At 37.7% G+C, this 19,444-nt stretch overlaps 1 protein-coding gene across 18 annotated transcripts in view; it reads left to right on the forward strand.

Moving 5' to 3' along the window:
• BAZ2B (bromodomain adjacent to zinc finger domain 2B) overlaps nucleotides 1-19,444 on the forward strand; it is a 127,573-nt gene that overhangs the window by 100,171 nt on the left and 7,958 nt on the right. For 11 of the 18 annotated variants that reach the window (XM_062004476.1, XM_062004473.1, XM_062004485.1 and 8 more), the window contains 13 exons: nucleotides 361-405; nucleotides 640-666; nucleotides 1,841-1,906; nucleotides 2,853-2,993; nucleotides 3,745-3,999; nucleotides 4,746-4,960; nucleotides 6,337-6,411; nucleotides 11,467-11,710; nucleotides 13,504-13,566; nucleotides 14,887-15,031; nucleotides 17,431-18,092; nucleotides 18,615-18,891; nucleotides 19,068-19,223. In XM_062004476.1, coding sequence (XP_061860460.1) covers nucleotides 361-405; nucleotides 640-666; nucleotides 1,841-1,906; nucleotides 2,853-2,993; nucleotides 3,745-3,999; nucleotides 4,746-4,960; nucleotides 6,337-6,411; nucleotides 11,467-11,710; nucleotides 13,504-13,566; nucleotides 14,887-15,031; nucleotides 17,431-18,092; nucleotides 18,615-18,891; nucleotides 19,068-19,223 — 2,371 coding nt within the window. The remainder of the gene's footprint in view (nucleotides 1-360; nucleotides 406-639; nucleotides 667-1,840; nucleotides 1,907-2,852; nucleotides 2,994-3,744; nucleotides 4,000-4,745; nucleotides 4,961-6,336; nucleotides 6,412-11,466; nucleotides 11,711-13,503; nucleotides 13,567-14,886; nucleotides 15,032-17,430; nucleotides 18,093-18,614; nucleotides 18,892-19,067; nucleotides 19,224-19,444) is intronic. The other 7 variants (XM_062004479.1, XM_062004489.1, XM_062004481.1 and 4 more) reach the window with 4 other exon arrangements.

Below are 19,444 nucleotides of genomic sequence, written 5' to 3' on the forward strand. Positions count from 1 at the left end.
TGCATAACTTAAACTGCTTGTGCAGTAATTTTATTCACCATAATTCTTTTAAGCACACTGTATCAAAAAACACTGCTGCTTCTCAACAAGTGCAGTCTTTTCTAGACTATGTCTGTATAAGGCTACAGAACTCTTTCACAGACATGGGAAAACATAGTTTGCTGCTTTGGCATTCTCAGTCTATTTCATCATGGAAGTCCCAACTCCAGAGAGTTGCTGCCATGTACACATCTCTGCCATCAGTTTATGAGAGCTGGGGAACTAAGAATTTAATTCAGATATGCTGGTTTAATGTGTCAGAAATGTGCAATTTGGTGGGTAGATTTTGACAGGTATTTAAATACACTTCTTTTGTTTAAGGAAAAAGAGATGCGGAGGCAGCAAGCTGTTCTTCTGAAACACCAGGTTGGTGGAATACTTTCAGTCGACCAAACAGACAGAATGCCAGTTGTGAAATACTACTTAAGCTATATGGGGGTGGGGGAATCTTCCAAATGCGTCTTTAAAATAATTTCTGGGTTTTCTTTCACCTTATGATTTGTTGCTTTGCTTTGGTTTTGGGGTCTTTTGGGGGATTATAAGTGGTTTTATGACTTTGTGATTTCTGTTTCATAATGTTGTGCCAACTCTTTCTACCAGGAGTTGGAGAGGCATAGACTAGATATGGTATGGGTATGTTTATTTTTGTACATCTAACACCGCATTGTGATTTGGTTGTGATATGGTTGTCATAGCAATGCATAAAATGTAGCACTGGCTGCTGTCATATTACATACTGCTGCATGGCTTTACAGCACAGTGCATTGCATACATCTGCTTGTCTTGTCTGTGACGGAAATAAAAAAAGACATGTCTTGAACATGTGTATAAATTGAACATGGCAATAAATAAATGAGGTTGTTTAACTAAAAGTAGGTGTCGTAGATGTCCCAGAAGAAATTGGACTACTGTATAAAATCTGGGATTGATGAATGCAAAATAAACAGGTGGTCACTTGGATAATTTTTGCAAGCCTTGTCCCGTTCACTGGGAATGAGTCCAGACATTTAAATACAATTTGAATTAACTTGATTTAGAAATCAGGATGAAATCTTTCCTAAGTTTGTACTGAGGAGATTAGCTTTCAGTTGGTGGTAAATACATAATAAGTATGCAGTGAAATATTAGAATGTAATCCTAGCCTCACTGAATTAGGTGATAAAATTCCCATAGCCTTTACTGGGGCCAAGATTACAGCTTTTAAAGCAAAAACCCCATACTTGGTGCTCTAGAACACAGATCTTTAATGCATTATAAGTTACTGACATTGAGGGACAGGCATCAGTAAATGCAAGTGTCGTTGTGTCGTGTATGTGCCACCACTAGCTTGATTAAAACTATCAGACCTGAGAAAATCAGTCATATTAATTTATTGCTTGGTTACAAAAATGTAACATTTTTGTACTGTTTAAAAATGAACAGTTTGAAAGTTCTCCCAAATTGGCTATTGAAGAACTAAATTTCAGATTCTGTAATAGCAGATGTAAGGTAACTGACCTGTTCCAGCCAACCATTATGCTTTTTGTTCTGCCAGCTTATGAAGGAGCATCACAACTGACCATAAGTAAATCTGTATGCTTCTTTTTTACACTGTCTCCATGTTCATTGCTTTACCTTTTTGCTTTTGATTGTTCTTGTATTTGCTTTCTAAACCTGAACTAAAACATGCACAGACTTGGCCATTCTTGTCCTATATTTAGTATTTACTGTGACTTGTCTATTAATGCTAAATTTGTTACTCAGCTTTTTACTGATTTGAAGATGTGAATTAGTTTTGTTCTAATCTTGCCTGCTTCAATAGGAACGAGAAAGGAGAAGACAACATATGATGCTTATGAAAGCCATGGAAGCTCGTAAAAAAGCAGAAGTGAGTATTAACCTCTGAAAGTTTGACCTTTTTGTGGTTTCTTTCTGCAGTTATATGTAGAAGAGCAGTGTCTCTGAAGTGTCTGTATGTATAATTGCATTTGTACACATGGCAGTGACAGGACAAGAAGTGACAAGGACAAACTGAAATACAGGGAATTCTGTAAAAACTTCAGAAAAAGTTTTTTCTTTGAAGGTGATGGTTGAACACTGGCACAGATTGCCCTGGTAGGTTGTGAAGCTGCAACCTGCTGTAGCTGATGCTGCTGTGGGGTGACAGTGGCAGTGAAAGGACAGGACACACGTGGGCCATGGGGACTGTGTGATCTCAAGAGGTCCCTTCCATCCTTAGTGATTCTGAGCCAGCAGCCGATAATTGCGTAGTCACTTCACAGTCCTTAGTATTTCCTGGAACGGGAATGCAGTTTTCAGGTTGCGTTCTAAGTGCCGGTTAATTCAATGCCAGAAGCAGTAGTGTTGTGTGTTGAAAAGTGCTAATTATGTCCAGTGTATGTATTATGGGAATTCTTAAATGATGTGTTGTCCAGAGAGGTCTTCCCAATTGCTGCTTTCTTGAGTGGTCTCTCCTTCAGCAGATGCATATTGATGGTACTAGTGTGTAAGTGGGGCCTTCAAAATCAGATGCCTTGCATATATGCAGTTCTTTCCATATTTTCACTCAGTCATCCTTCTGCAATTGTACTCCAAACAATCTGTCGGTGTAAATATACTCAGTACTCATTTCCACGTAAGCAGGAGAGAAAAAAAGTCACAAGTTTGATTGTTTTATTTCTGTGGTTTCCCCCTTCTCTTTACTTGAATGCAGGTTCCTTAATTGCTGTGGTAATTGTTAAGGTTACGTAAGTAGTGCTTTTCCAATTCTCAGACTGTTTCATTGTAAGTGTAATATGTGGGTTTTATTTTCTGCCCTTGCAATTCTATTTAAGGAAAAAGAACGATTAAAACAAGAGAAACGTGATGAGAAAAGACTCAATAAAGAACGTAAACTGGAACAGCGGAGACTGGAGTTAGAAATGGCAAAGGAGCTAAAGAAGCCTAATGAAGACATGTGCTTAGCAGACCAGAAGGTAATCATAAGAATGTAAACTCCTGTTATTGTCTCTTGTTTCTGTGTTTTGCCATTGTGACAATAACTTTTCTTCTTGCAGACACTCCCAAAGCATTCCCCTTTCAGTCTAGATAATTAGATAACTATCTGAAATATAGACAAATACAAGTTTATACAAACTAAAATGTCATATGTGTAATTAAAAGCTTTTTGTTTAAGTGACCTACTTCCCAAAAAGCATTTGCATGATTGCATCGATAAACAATCAATACTCTCTCGAGTTATTTTTATAGCAGGAATGTGCATCATGTCTCACTACACAGACAGCAGTTAGAGCTTTATGGGCAATTATTCTAAGTTGCTGCTCAAAAAAATGACACTCCCAGTCTTCTGTGTTCTTAGCTTTTGTTTTCAGGACTTGATATACCTTAGGTTCAAGCTCTCTCTGTTGCAGAGAATTCTCTATCTCCCCCAAATATTTTTATATCGCCTTTAATAGTACTTTGGCTCAGAATAGAGACTGAGAGTGTCTTCTGGCCGAAAAGTATTTTGCCTCCCATATATGTGGAAAGGTAAATATGCTTCAGCTTTAAATTAAATCTTCTGGATGTGATGAGGGGACTGGGGGGAGGCAGCTTCTCTCTAGCCTTTTACCTTCTGTCATTGTGAGGCTACGTTACATGGAAGTATCAGCCAACTTCCCTAGCTAGTATGGAAGTTTCCTTTTGAAATATACTACTGAATCTTTAATTATTTTCTTGGCTCTTCAGCCTCTGCCAGAATTGCCTCGCATTCCAGGCCTTGTTCTTGATGGAAGCACGTTTTCAGATTGTCTCATGGTAGTGCAGTTCCTGCGTAACTTCGGTAAAGTTCTTGGCTTTGATGTGAATGTGGATGTCCCTTCCCTGAGTATTCTTCAAGAGGGTTTGCTAAACCTAGGGGACAGCATGGGAGAAGTACAAGACTTGCTTGTAAAGCTTGTCTCTGCGGCTGTTTGTGATCCAGGACTTGTTACAGGATACAAGGTAAAAAAAAGGGGGGGGAAATCCAAATCCCCATAGTAAGCAGTGTTATGTTATGAATGTAACTTCATAGTGCATGTGTTGACACTTCCCCAGTTTGGATTGCCATTCTCATTCCTACTTCATGGGTGTCACTATTTTAATGGCACTCAAAGACTCTGTGCCCTGTCAGCCTTCCCATTTTACAGAAGTTGTGTATTTCTGAGCATTTTCTCTACCCTCTCCCATTTTTATTTGGACTTCTTGTAGCGCACCATCTCATGTATGGCCATGTCTTGTAACTCCTTTTTCCCTCTCCCTTTTAATACGACCCTCATGTTTTACTCTCTGTGAACCTTACCATGTCTTTCTCCAAAGTCTACTCTCTATGTCACTTTATCGAAACTAATTTATTCATGATCCTCTTTCCTATCATCCTTCTTTTCCAAGCCAACATAGCTCTTTTCTATGCTAGAACACTACATAGCATGGTTGTACAAAACTGTATTCACCACGTTCCAGTTGGACCATGCCTTTTTTCATTTAATCTGTTTAATTAATATTACTACTGTCTGCTCTTAAAAACTTAGAGGTGAGGACATACTAATTTGTTAATCTATTCAAGATTTATATTTGAATAGTTTCAAAGAAAAATCCTATTTAAAGTCCATATTTAAAAATTCAAATAAACACACCCCACTGTTATTTATGAATAAGGGGAGGAAAGTATTTACAAATGTGTTTGTTTGAAACATCTTTATTTTTCTTAGGCTAAAACTATACTTGGGGAACACTTACTGAATGTTGGCATCAATCGAGATAACGTGTCCGAGATTCTGCAGATATTCATGGAGGCTCACTGTGGGCAAACTGAGCTGACTGAGAGCTTGAAGACAAAAGCTTTTCAGGCACATACTCCAGCTCAGAAAGCATCAGTACTTGCTTTCCTTGTCAATGAGTTAGCATGCAGCAAAAGTGTAGTAAGGTAAGATTTTTCTCAAACAGGTCTGTAAAAAGGAGATTATAAAAATGTTATAGCTACAAAGTACTTGTGTGTACTGTGTTCTGGTACTGGAGTATCCTTGATATTTCTACAAGGAAAGCTGAAATTTGCAGTGTTACTTCTTACCTTATGTACTTTTTACATATGGAAAAACAGAGTTTTTCTGTGTTTGGTCAATTTTGTTTTTGAAGCTTGCACCAAATATTCTGCAGCTATTTATGGAGTAAAAGTTGAGACTGATTACACAGAAATTTACTTGGGTACTCCAGGGATTGGTTTAGAATGATTGTGTAAAGCTTCTGTAGTACTCTGTTCTCCCCTTCTTTTTTAATTTTGTTTTGACCCCTTTTGTCCAGATGCCTTAACTAGGGTCCTACGTTGAGGTGGCAAGCCTTGATTTGTCAAGGTAGTAATTCAAGAAAGTGTATACTTCATTTGTGCTCAGTACCATACAGCATTTCACAATGAAAGAATACCCCTACGTTCAATAGCATTTGAAAGCTGAACAATGTGCAATAAAGGCTTGGGAAGTGCCAGTCTTTGGGATACTTAAATCTCAGCATGCATGCTTTGGTCAAGCCTTTTATCACTTGGTTGGGTGCTGGTTTGTTTCCTGGTGAATTTCATATACTATTCTGCAAAAGTTAATTGGCATTTGTGAGGCAAGAATGAAAGGGACACTTCATGTTTTCCAAAGTTGAAAAATAGCAGAGGTGGGCTGTGCAAGTGCTGTGCATGCGAGTTCATGTCTATTAATCAAATTCACCGTAGTCAGAAACTTTATCTTATTGCAGATGACCAACAGGTGCAGAAATGATCATTCAGAACTTGAGTTTCTGCATTTTCATCATGGAAACAGCTATAACCTGCTGAATTGTTGAGGCTGAGGTGTCTCAGAAAGGACTTGCAGATGGTCACTGTACTGAAGTACTGCATTTGGTTCTTCAGTTCCTGCAGTGAGAAGTGAATGTTAGCTGGTAGATCGCATGGATCCTGACTAGAACGCCACAGACATACAGTGAGATTTGTTCCCAGTGCAGGGCGAGATGCATTGTGGCAAATACATCTGGAGGCTTGACTTTGAATTAGAACCATGTTAAGCAACATCAGATTCTTTGAATGACGTGCTTCTTAAGGAAAGAAAGCTGATGTGGTAGTGTAAATGAAGACTGCTTGGTGTGTGCACAGGAGTATGCTGTGCTGGCATTCCTGGTGTTGGAATTTCGTAGCTTCAGAACTGTTTGAGTTGTAGACATTTCTCCAAGATAGCTGTTTGGGACAAAGTGTCTGTACATAAATGTCTTGCTAGAAAAAAGATTTACAAGTACACAGTTAATTAATTATTTTGTCTTTGACAGTGAAATTGATAAAAACATTGATTACATGTCAAACTTAAGGAGAGATAAGTGGATGGTTGAAGGCAAACTTCGGAAGTAAGTCTTATTTTCTTAAATATTGCAGCATATTGCATTATTGCATTTGCTCGGATATGCTTCTGTCTAGGCAATTGGTTCTAAGGACAAAATTAGCTGATGCAATTACAGGTTTACCAAGAAGTTAGTAACTGAACTGCTTAATTAAAATGAATGTGGATTTAGAATGGTGCAGCACCATTCTTTCACAATCTGTTAAATGTGCATGAGATTCAGAGGATTGGAGTCCCTCAAAATTGGAGCAAAGTCTAGTCCCTTTTGTATTCTTTGGGAGAAAATAAAGGTTTTTTTATTGGAATATTATGGGACCTTCCAGTCGTTACTGACATTACCAAAGTGTATTTGGACCTACCATAATTACCAGTGTTTGTTCTGAAAGGCATTTTAAGAAGACATGATCCTCATACCACAATTACCAATTACATTTTGAGAATTCATGTTATGTTATCTTAGTGTTTCCCATCTGTCAGTGTTGCATTGTTCCCTGTAGCTAGGGATCACATGTAGAATGCAAACTTGCAGATTTTTTTTTAAATTTATTTTTATTTAAGGTAAATTTGGAACTTTTTAAGGGTTGTCAGTTTCATGTCCACTGTTCTCCCATCCTACAAGACAAAATTCCATACAGCAAACATAATGGTTCCAGCCACCAGGAAGCTAGAAGGTATCGAGTTCATGAATCACAGGGGGTAAAAATACATGGCCAGACTCTTATGGTTTTTTTCTTCATCATCTTTACCTTGTGCTATGAACAGTGAATCCTTTCTTATTCCTCACTTTAGGTACTTGTGTTTCTAATCTTATGTCTGCCTTTTTTCCCTCTAATGTATCTCAGAAGGAAGAAGGAGAGAAGTAAAGAAGAAGGACAAGAGGGAGGTAGAGGAAAAAAGTAGAACAGTAAAAAGAAATTCTCTACTAATACTGCAGATCCCAGTCTGCATAGGGTTAATATAATTTATCTTCTATGACAATCCAAATACCTTTTCCTGTCTTCATCTCTATCCCTTCTATGAGACGTAATTTAAATAGTGTTTCTGAAGTTCTGATGTAGCCAACTGTCCATTAGTGGAATGCAACCCTTACCTGTCCTTATCTCCTTGGAGACTGCTTAGTCTTTCTCTCCCTCCATCAAACTGTAAGTACTTGTAAATGTAGGATTCTCCCTTTTCCTCATGATCTCTTTTCTTCCCCTTCAAGTGATGGCATAGTAACCTGAAGTCTCAAGCCGCTCTTCCTTTCTACAGTCATTTTTCTACTTCTTGTGTTTACCCCTTGTGGATTTCAGATTTCAATAGTCCTGTCCTATTTTCAAGTGTAAGTATCATGGGAGTGCTCAGAAATGTTCTGCTTCTTTCAGTTCACTGGACTTGATTCATCTCTCTCAGCTTTGGTTCAGAATTCTTGGATTTTCCGCTATGTTTCTGATGAACTCTAAAAAGCTTTTTAGAAGTGCCTTATTTGATCAATTTTAAACCATGTTTCCTTCTTTATTACATGATTTGGTGTTTTTCATGAACTCTTAGAACTGTTCTGGAGCTTCTCTGAAAAGAAATCTGTCCATTTCAGTCTTCTGTTTGAGCTTTTGTTTCTGCCTTCAGATTTCATTCTTATGCATGTTATCTTCCCTATTCATTTCAAATCTCAGTCTAGTTTTTTAGCATCCCAATCCCAAACAGTTTTGCATAGGAGTATCTGGTTTCTTGATTGTTCATTGTGTGATCAATGGATGTGTACTCTTTCCATATGCGTACAGACCTTTACATGTGGCTCAACACAAGCCCATCATGCATGGGAAGTATATAGTTGTAGAGTAACAGTTGCTGAGGAATGGATTTGTTTCATCTCAGACTGGTTTGTGGTGTTTATTGTGGTAAATCTTCATACCACTATGTCCAGACTATCTTGAAGTATGTCCAGGTAGGATGAGAAAAGATTCTACCTGTACCAGATGTTTCCGTGGAGTGATTATTTTTGTGCTTGTGTTCTCACTGTAGCTCTTCAACTGGATATCAGGGGTGGAGGGAAGAGGGCAAAAAAAAGAGAAAACCTATACTTGTAAGATATTAAAAAGCAACATGAAAATTCCAGGTTGGAAAAAAGAATCGTTGTGTAAAAGCCTGTAAGGATATGGATTTTGGATTTTTTTTCCTTTTTTGCTGTTACGGTGGAGTTTTTTGGTTTGATTTTCTTTTTCCCCTCTTAAATATGTTGAACACAAGTCCTTGACGTATGGAGCATAATACATGTGGTTGGAAACTGAATTCTGAGACACCTGGACTGTTTCTGATGGGCTCATAGTCAGTGAGAGATTGCATCTAATTCCTTCTCTATATTTAGATGTGAGTCTTGATACTAGTCACCATTTTTCTAAAGGCACTTGTCTCATACAGTCACTTCATCTTTCTTTGTGCTTTCTGTGTCACAACTGTAGTCAGAAGACTGTCTCACTTGAAGTGATTCAGCTGTTTTTTTAACAAGACAATAATAATCTAGGCATCTCCTTTTCCATTACATATCTCCTCCTTGGCACCCCTTTTGTAGCTTGATCAATACAAAGGAGAAAAATGAAATACAGCTACTTGAAGGATTAGGTAGTATCTGTTTCTTTGCAAGACATGAAAAAACTGTAGAACAAGATTTTTCGCTGCAACAATATTATTTTTAATATTGTGGCATACTCCTCGTAAGTTCATTTCTTTCCATTGAGGCCATCTCAACAGTAAATGATGATGGCCTGTCAAAAGCAGTGTTATGTGAGGTGAGAAATTACATCCTGAGTTTGGATCAGAGATGGCAATGCTAGCTTGGAAAACTTTCATTTTTTGAGACCCAAGCTGAAGTATGTTGGAAGTCCATAAAAAGTGTGATATTCAGCATTTCCTTGCCTTGCTTCTACTTGATATTTATTTACAGAAATCATGAGGAAGTCATGAAAATTAGGTCAAAAAGTGAATCTAGTATTCTATGATCTGATGGGCCACCCACTCTTCTTATAAGCCAATAGACTTTATAACTGTCTCAGCAGTTGCAAAAGTTTTGGTATATACCTGAGAGTGAGAAAGATGAAACAGCTTTCTGAGTGAAGATTTCCTTCTCTAAGTGAACCATATGCTGCTTCTTGAAATACCTGAATTTACTCTCTGGTTTCTGCCTCTGTGCTACTTCACATACAGACTTGTGTCTTCTTGTGCTTATGGTGCTATTAAAAGAGAACATCTGATTCATCTCCATCTTTATAATCTGTAGTGTCATGCAGGCTTCCTTTAGTGCTTGAAAGCATTGTACCTCTATTTTTCCTTTCAGCAAAAGTAATGGTTTTTTGCTGCTTCTCATTTCTTGTAGGTATATGAAAGAGGTGTTTGCTAGTTGCTGAATATTCATCTGCCAGCTTTATTATTGAATTATCTTTGAGATTATCTTAGTCTAATTGTCCAGTCACATGGCAGTCAATCATTTGCCAGCGGTTTGGTTTAATAGTTAAATTCCTGTTGATAAGGCAGGAATTTCCAGTCCAGATGAAGAGGATTTGGTAGTTTGAATTTATCCTTGTAAAAAGGAAAAAATCCAAACCCTAAACAGTGGAAGCCTGAGTACTACTGATACTCAGTGAGACCAAGACTTTTGCACCAGACCTAAAAATGTTACTTGCTTCCAAAGTCACCTTGAGAATTTTTGGTTTAATTTAAAGGAAAAAAAAAAAAAGATTAAAAGAGTTAAAAGTCCATTTGTATTTGAAAAATAAAAATGCAAAATGTCCTGAGTTCTCCAGTGGATTAACCACTGCATTAGAAACGAGCAAACAAAAACCCCCAATCAGAAAACCACATGCAAAAAACCCAAAAGCCCAACTGTTTTCAAGCAAACAGAAGTCGCCTTGATGATTTCTTGTTAACAGTCTCTTTTAAAAATGCTGCTACCAGTTGATCAGTGACAGCTTCATTGAAATCTGTGCTGTTGAGTACTGCCTCTGCTGATCAGCATTTGCAGAAGGCTGATGCATTTGTCGGTGTGCCCAAAGCCAGTACTTGTACAGCACTCGTCATGCATGTAGCCACTTGCTGTATGGAATATTGTTTTGTAGGATGGGAAGAGAGAGAAGTACGACAAGGGAAAATTACGTGCTAGTAATTGTGTTTGTCGTTACCGTTCTACTTTTCCCATCCTACCCTCTTTCAGTCATCACTTGCCAATATCTTCTGTCTTTTCTACACATATATGAATCTCTTCTAAGTCAGTTGCGTTTTTGATCTGCGTTATAAGTGACTGGTTAGGCCTGGCTATTTATACCTCCTGTGATTCAGCATGTTTGCCTTCTAGCTCCCTGATAGGTGGAACTGTAATTTTTTGCTGTGTGGAATCTTGTCTTATAGGGGTTTTATAGAAGAAGAAGGTCTACTACAACCATAATTACTGGTATGTAAGTTTCCTTTTTCTTTCTTAAAAGGAAAGATAAAGACTTTGAGTAATCTCCTTCCTGGTACCTTAGGTAGCAGAGATCTCTCAGAAAAGAAAGTATGCCCTAAAATAAAAATAACAGCCAAAGGACTGAAATCATATAATATATAGTAAACAAAAAATGAATAACGTGTCAAATGTTTGGGTTTTTTTTTTTACCAACCATTGTTGTGGCCATAAAAATTTAAGTAATTTCATGCACCCAACAGAGGATTTTTGCCTTTTTTTTTCCCCCTCAGACAGAGGTATTTTAAGATTACATTTTCAAATGCATAAAGAGAAGTTGAAATGGTTTTCTCTCTTCTGTCTTTCCGGACTTTTCAAAGCCCCTCTTCTGTTTCATTTCCTCTGAAAAGTGACACAATAAAATTCATCTGGGAGAAACAGAAATTGTATTCTGAACCAAATAACAGGCAGAAGGGGTTTCATATCCTGATTTGTTGACTCATGGCAAGAAATATTGAGAAAATACAGTGTCATATTAGAACAGAAGAGCTAGTGGGAATATAAAATGTATCATTTACGTTCAAGCACAAAGTAAGAAAAGCACGTTTATGCTACAGACACACTTGGTAATTTCACCGCTTGTGATCTGTTAAGGCTTAGAATAATTCATGCCAAGAAAACGGGCAAAAGAGATGCTACAGGAGTTGGTGACATAGGAGAGGAACAGCAGTCCTTGGAAACACCAACACCAGGCCGCAAACGCAGACGGAAGGCAGGGGACAGTGATTATGATGATGATGATGATGATGACAGCGATGATCAGGCAGATGAGGACGATGAGGATGAAGAGGACAAAGAAGATAAAAAAGGAAAGAAGGCAGAAGTTTGTGAGGATGAGGTGGGGGATTTTAAGTATAGTGAAATTGAGTTAACCTTGTTTTCCTTCTGTTTCGCTGCTTCCCCGAGGTCTCACACTAAGGAGGATGAAAACCTCCAGGGTTTTAAAATTTTTGGAATAACTTCTTTTTCTGAAATGTATTTTTTTTCCTTTGTCATAACTATTGGAGTGTGGGTTGGTGGGGGGTTTTGTTTGGTGTAGTTGGTTTGGTTTGAGCCTGGTGTGGATTTTTTTCCCTGCTTACTTGTTTTGACTTAGTGTTAATTTCTCTGAAATTCTGAACAATTGTACCAGATCCAGAATACTGCAATTTTGTTCTTACTAACAAAATACTAAAGAAATGTGAAGTTGTATTGAACATTATCTCTTGAACAGGTTGCCTGTGACCTTCTTGTGTGTCTTTTTCATAACTTTTGTAGGGCAGTCAGTGCCCAACTGCATTTGATCACAAGATGATAAAATTTACTGTTCAGTATTAGAGAAGATACAGAAAGGATCACAAAAGCTGATTTAGATCTTGTTTGAGCTGAATTGTATCTACAGTGGCTAGAAGATTTTTTTTTTTTAATACAAGTGCCACAGGCCTGTAAGATTGACTGTAGAACTCTAGAATTCACTGCTGGAAGAAACCTGAGGAGAGACCAGCAGTACCAAATCACACATTTTTAGCACTCTAGGTGTTGCACTATTTGCTAGAAAGTGATCGATGTGGGTAAGATTACCAAAGTTCAAAGTTAAGGTTCTACGGCTGCTGTGCGTTTGACTTCTTGAACCATACACATATACAAAATGATGTATGGATTCCAGTCTTTGAAAACACTCTTCATTAAAAACTCGGCGAATTTCTAGGGTACAGACATTTGTGCTGTTAGTCTAGATTTATTTCAAGTACTACAGTATGTATGAATTTCAGAAAATACCTTACAGGCCTAGCACAAAGTTCTTAGAAATTAGTATTTCAGAATTTAAAAGCAGTAATATTTAGGTATCTAATCTCACATCCGTCCCTTAATCTTTTTCCCTTTAGTACAATCTCCTGTTTTGGTGCAGCGGGCATTTCATAGACAAAAGTCCTGTAACTCTTGTAGAGAGATGAATGTTCAGAAGTTCCATTGCATTCATGCTGTATGTGGTACTTCAGAAGACTTCGCTGTGGTACACTTTTATGATGCCAAGAAAGACCAGTGTTATACAGGGCAGGTGATTGGGAGCTCCTAGGATTTTGGTTGTATTCTTTTGGAAGCTTATTGTTCTCCCCAAATACTTTCCAAAGAGGGAAACCATAGTCATGGTTGCATTCCTCTTTAAAAATTAGCAAGATTAATACTGAAATTTATAGCAGACTTGTAATTAAAATAGCTCTACAATTTCTGGTACTCATTGAAATAAAATGCAAGTGTACACTGATGGAGAAGATTTTGACTGGTGGTGTTATTTCATGCATGAAAAACATTTAAAAACCCATCTGAATGTACAAAAACTTCATAGAAACTAAGATTTAATTCTGAAATCTTAAGTGCTCATGCACAACCTGGATTATTTCTTCCAGTAAAAGAACGCTTTCAGTGAATATTTAGCCATGAGCATCTTTGAATGCATCGGGGATGGTTTGGAATGATTCACAATACGTTGTTCCCAGTCAAATATATTGAACAGCCACAAAATTTCACTTCTTTATCATTAGAATTTGACTCATTTTCCGTGGCATCTTTCTACTGTAGTATTAGTAAGACAGAATTGTATGATTTTCTCCTGAAATAAATTCAACAAGAACGTGTATTTGGTGATTACAGGATGACGGGGATCAGACAGCGAGCGTGGAAGAACTAGAGAAGCAGATTGAAAAACTGACAAAGGTGAGACATCATTTCTCTTTGTTATACTACAAATCGATCACTGGATATTGTAAGTTACAATGTTAATCGTCCTTTGGAATGCTCCAACTCAATGTAAATTGAAAGGTGCTGTGATTTCATGAAAGATGCTGCTGTTCTGGACACCTAAACTGTGAGTTTAGTCTGATGGCACCAAATGGATGTGATTCAAAAGGCAGTTAGAAAGCTGTTGATAATATATTCATGTATCTCAGAATAAAAAGTATTATAGTTTTTATCCAGACCTAATTGATATAATTCTGCCTCTTGATCCTAGAAAGTGATGATAAATGTTGTGTTTGAGAAGCAGTAATTTTTCCATTGTACGAATGGTTGCAGTTCTCATTCCCTCCTACAGCTGACTAATTTTGGCCTACTGTGTTCCAAGCCAATACAGAGAGCTGCCTTTGGTTCAGATTTTGAAAGAATAGACGAGGAAGACAAATAGAATGCTGTAGATAATGGCATTCATGGCCCATGTTTTTGTTATTCTTATTAGAAAGAATAAGAATTAGAATTTCTCTCTTCATGGAATCACAGAATGGTGGGGGTTGGAAGGGACTTTTAGAGGTCATCCAGTCCAACCCCCCTGCAGAAGCAGCTCCCACCTAAATCAGGTCACACAGGAATGCATCCTGTGGGTTTTGAAGACCTCCAGAGAAGGAGACTCTACAACTTGCCTGGGCAGCCTGGGCCAGTGCTCTTGGTTTCTCTAATGTATCAAATTGCAGCCCAGAATTACACTTGCTTTCCATCACTGTCAAATTATCAGAACGAGATTTCAATAAGCAAACCAAAATTCTTGTTGACCCCTCTCGGAGAGCTGTTTGTATTTGAATGCAGTATTTCTGTTCAGACCTTATTCACATTCTTTTATTAACTAGATGAAGTATCTCACTGGTTTCCCATCAGGAGCTGCAGTACTGGCTGTCTGCAGTGCTTCCTGTGCCATTTGCTGTTACTGTACAAGTGATGGGATTTTGGCTGCTCTTGTGCAATGAAGTCTTTGATCCTGTTGTTCTCTGAGAGTCAGTGTTAAAATGACGGGCCCTACCATTGCTACAAAGGAAGACTGATAAGCTTAAGCTGAACTAGGAAGTGACTGAATTGATTTGTTTTTAAGGGAGCTCTATGAATAGAATCATCAAGGCAGCAGTTGTGAGTAGAATGTAACATAGCACACACAGGAGCCTCCTCATGTGACCCTTGGATTTTGTTCTTCCTGGCAGCCAGGAGATGTTTTCTGCTATAACAAGTTTCTTCCCCCTGTTGAGTTACGCTGCTTTCTCTTTTTAAAAACAGCAACAGAGCCAGTACAGAAAGAAGTTATTTGAAGCTTCCCACTGCTTGCGTTCAATGATGTTTGGTCAGGATCGTTACAGGCGCCGGTACTGGATTCTGCCCCAGTGTGGGGGCATTTTTGTGGAAGGCATGGAAAGTGGTGAAGGTGAGAAATGTAAAGAAATTATACCACACCAAGGCATGCTATGCCAAGACTCCACGCCCATCTCTGTAGGCTATGATGCTGTGCAGGTCTTTAGGCTTTACCTTCATACAGAGGCTAAACAAGCACTGTTATACCCTGCTCTCTGGTACCTTCTTTCTGATTATGACCTATCTTTCAAAATGAGGATTAATTCTTTGGAATTTTCAGTTGCTATAGTTCTGCATGTCACACTTTTTCATTTTTATCTACCTGGGATATTTTGTGTCTCTTTCTGAACATTTTTCCCTGTGGCAGTGAGCTCTGCATATGAAAACTAGGATGAGCATAAAATGCTAAAAAAGTCTTTTAATCTTGACTTGTCATGTTTTGTACAAATAAACAGACTGCACTGTGCTTGAAGATTTGATATGTCTGCGAAAACATGAAAATCCTTTTCATACAGCGAAGTGCTGTGTTTTCCAGTCATTCATATGATTTAGCCTCTGTATTTTGTCAACTAATCTTTGTTCCAATCCAGCAAATGCTGAACTTGTTTTTGCTGAAATTAAAATGTAATTTTGTGCTTGTGACAATTGTATTCTAATGGTGATTGTATCTTTCATGTACTTTAAATTGGATAGAGGCAGAAAACACACATTAGTCTGACCTTATTGTTCAGATCAAAATTTTTAAACTTAAGCCCTCATTTTGGTCACAGAACAGTCCTTTGTAATTCTGATGCAGATGAAGCAAAACCCTCTCATAGTCATCCCTCCCAAGTAACACCAAAAAAATCTCTGAAACACCTCAGAATTGTGTGATCTCATGGGAACTGAATCATTCTAGAGAGTGGTTTAATTAAAATAACGGGAACAGTACAGCATGGTATGAAATCTGAGCCCTGTTTTCGCTCACAAAATAAGCTGTGGAACTTTTCCTATATCTAATCTTGATCTTCAAGTTATATTTCTAAAATGGGTAGCTTAAAAGATAACTTATCTGTGTCTCCTGCATTATTTTATGCTGTGTGTTAGAAACTCCTTTGCAGAGAAATAGCTGGAGACAAAAGGTAAACTGTGGTGTGCTGTACTGCTTGCGTTCCTATTGGTCACTATATTTTTCTTACTGTGTTTTAACCAGATGGATCCCCAAATGCTTTAGAAATTGCACACAAAGAAAAATCATTGGAATGCACCTACTTGTCTTAAGACAGGGAAAACAAAACCTGCCCTCAAACCCACATGAATTTGTAGCCAAGAACTGTATAGCAAACCCATATTTTATAACCTGTTGTCTTAAGGAAAGTTTTATCTCCATGAATAGCAAAACGGACATGTTCTCAAGTTGCCAATTACTTTTTCATCCCCTCAGCTCTTATTTTGCCCTGTTTCAGTAAATTCTACCTAATTCCTTTATCTAAACGCTGGAAAAGTGAGATGTAAACTGTTGAATGATCTGTCTATTGAAAAAATATTTCTCTCCTGTTTATGTAGTCATTTGGGTTCATATGCTGATACTCACTTGACATGTACGATAACTGTGGACCCATTTTGAAGTCTTAATGAGAGGGAATATTCTTTTCTTTAACAAATTGTTATTGTAGAAGTTATGATTTTCCAGAGCAAGCAAGTAAGCTTTTGTGGATGTTCTGACTGTAAACCATAAGCAGCATCTTTGTTTACTTGTGATTGCAATATTGGATGAAAACAAGAAGTTGGAATGTTGGATTTTCTACCTCCTTCCTCCTTTTCCTGACTTATTTCTATCCTTTTGTAGACTTTTTAAGACTTTTAGTCTAAGTTGACACATCATTATCAGGGTAGAAGAGAAATGGTCAAACTGTTAAAGATTTTTACTGAACACAGTTACATATTTAATGTTGTGTTTGAATATTTGGGGAATTTCACAGCAGGAATTTTGGTCCTCCTTTTTGTAGCTGACTAAGTATAATGACATGGTCTGTTGCAAAAACAAGCTTTAAGGCTTGGACCGTCTAGATAGAAACAGACATAAACAGAGGAGTTTTCTTATAAAGCGTGGAGAGTCTTGCAAAAAGAAAGCTGCAAAAAAAATGTCCTTTTCAAAGACTCGACACTGGCAATTTGCTTCAGATGTATGTGCATCTTTATCATGGAGAGTACTATAGCTACATTAGCTATGCTGAGGTTAATTTTCCTCCAGGTGTTTAGCAGGGTTTAAGTCTGTGCGTGCCTTGATGCTTGTTTCCTTCTGCATAGAGTTTGGTGAAGTGAGAAGTGATTTCATTTAAGAAGAAGAAAAAAAAAGATAAGAAAAAGACATTGCAGTCTAGCTTGTGTTGAGCCAAAAATGAAGTCATTTTAAGTTTAACTACAATTACAAAAATGCTCTAAATTAGTTAGTCTTACTGTATTTCATCTGTGTTTCCTGTACTTTTTTAGGCCTAGAGGAAATTGCAAAAGAAAAAGAGAAGTTAAAAAAGGTAGAAAGCATGCATATCAAAGAAGAATTTGAGACAGAAGAAAAATTACACTGTTTAAATACAACTCACTGTGAGCAAAAGGAAGATCTGAAAGAAAAGGACAACACTAACTTGTTTTTACAAAAGCCTGGGTCGTTTTCAAAACTAAGCAAACTTTTAGAGGTAGCAAAAATGCCACCTGAATCTGACATTATGTCCCCAAAACCTAATGGCAGTGCAGCAAATGGCTGCACGTTATCTTATCCAAGTAACTCAAAAAACTCTCTCTGCAGCCTTCAGCCCAGCGTATCACAAAGCACCATTGAGAAAGCTGATTCTAACAATCTTTTCAGTCCTAATGCAAGTGGAACAGGACAGTTTTACAGTTCTCCACTAATTCCAAATGATCAGCTGTTGAAGACTCTCACTGAAAAGAGCAGACAGTGGTTCAGCCTTTTACCGAGAACACCCTGTGATGACAGTTCCGTTACCCACATAGACACACCAGCTACTACAACCTCACTTACTCCTCAGTCACATCCACCATCAAAGTCACCTTCACCTGTTCCGTCACCTCTTCTGGGCTCAACGTCTGCACAGAGTCCCATGGGATTAAGTCCTTTTGCATTGTCACCACTGCAGGTAAATAAGTGTGGTTTTGAATAGTCTGAACTTGTCTGTTTGGGCAGAGTTTCTGTTTAGTCAAACTGATTCACAGAAATCCTCTCATATCCTCTTCTTCTTTTCTCTTTCCAAATACTAATAACTAGTTTCATGTTACAGATGTTTTATAACACTTGAGGTTTTTTGATTAAAAAAAAAATTGGGAAGCCAGTCTATAGTGTTTTGTACCTGTATTTCAGTAATTTAATGTGGCTTTTAGGAGATTAAGGACTGGTATGAAATGAGAAGCAAATAAATAAAAACTAGTTTTCAGAAACATGACACACCATGCTCTCCCTGCAAAAGATGTTATTTTATAAGCATTAATGGGGCTCTAATCAGGAGTGTTACATGTTAGTGCTACATTGTTTTTTCTTAAAGTACTGAGGCCTTCTTTGTGTTTTGATTATTATTTGACAAATAGCATCCTAATCATAATTCAGATTTCTTTGTAATAATTAAATAGGAGCTATGATTGTGTTAACAATATATTCTGTGTAGCAGATGAAGACTGGACTACCTATAATGGGACTTCAGTTTTGTGGATGGTCTACAGGAGTTCTCACTTCAAATGTTCCATTTTCATCTCCTTTACCTGCTCTTGGATCAGGCTTGGGGTTATCAGAAGTGAATGGTAACTCATTCTTGACATCTAGCGTTCCTGCAAATAAAAGTGAATCACCAGCCCTGCAGACTGAAAAAACAGCTTCTGCCCCTTCTACAGCAATTGAAGTAGCCAAGCCAGTAGATTATCCTAACCCAAAACCTATACCAGAAGGTAAGTATAATACAACAATAAGGTGAAACTTTGTGAAGGGTGATTTCTTTTTACAGTGACACCACAATGTGACAACTTTTTTTGTTATTAATCATTTGCCCATTGGATTTGGATGGATGATTTCTCTAACCTGACAAAAAATGCCTGCAAAGTGTCATATGCTTGTCTTGATTTAGAAATGCAGTATGGATGGTGGAGGATTACTGATCCAGAGGACCTAAAGTCTTTGCTTAAAGTGCTGCATCTCAGGGGAATAAGAGAAAAGGCCTTACAAAAGCAAATACAGAAACACATGGATTATATCACTCTGGCCTGCATCAAAAATAAGGATGGTATGTAATTGGTGTTGGGGCATAAGATGACTGGCATAGAGCTCTTTCAGATGGGTTTAGATAAAGAGTTAGGAGTAGCAGCTGGAGAGAAAAGGCAAAGATGTCATTGTCTGTAGTTACGTTTTCACCAGCCTTGTTCTGGAAAGGTACAGGTTCGGAGGAATCCCATTTAGTATAAATTGCTCTAGTGGCATAAGTGATGGTAACCTTCTTAAGCTCTT

Source organism: Colius striatus, chromosome 11, assembly GCF_028858725.1.
Source record: "Colius striatus isolate bColStr4 chromosome 11, bColStr4.1.hap1, whole genome shotgun sequence".
NCBI lineage: Eukaryota > Metazoa > Chordata > Aves > Coliiformes > Coliidae > Colius > Colius striatus.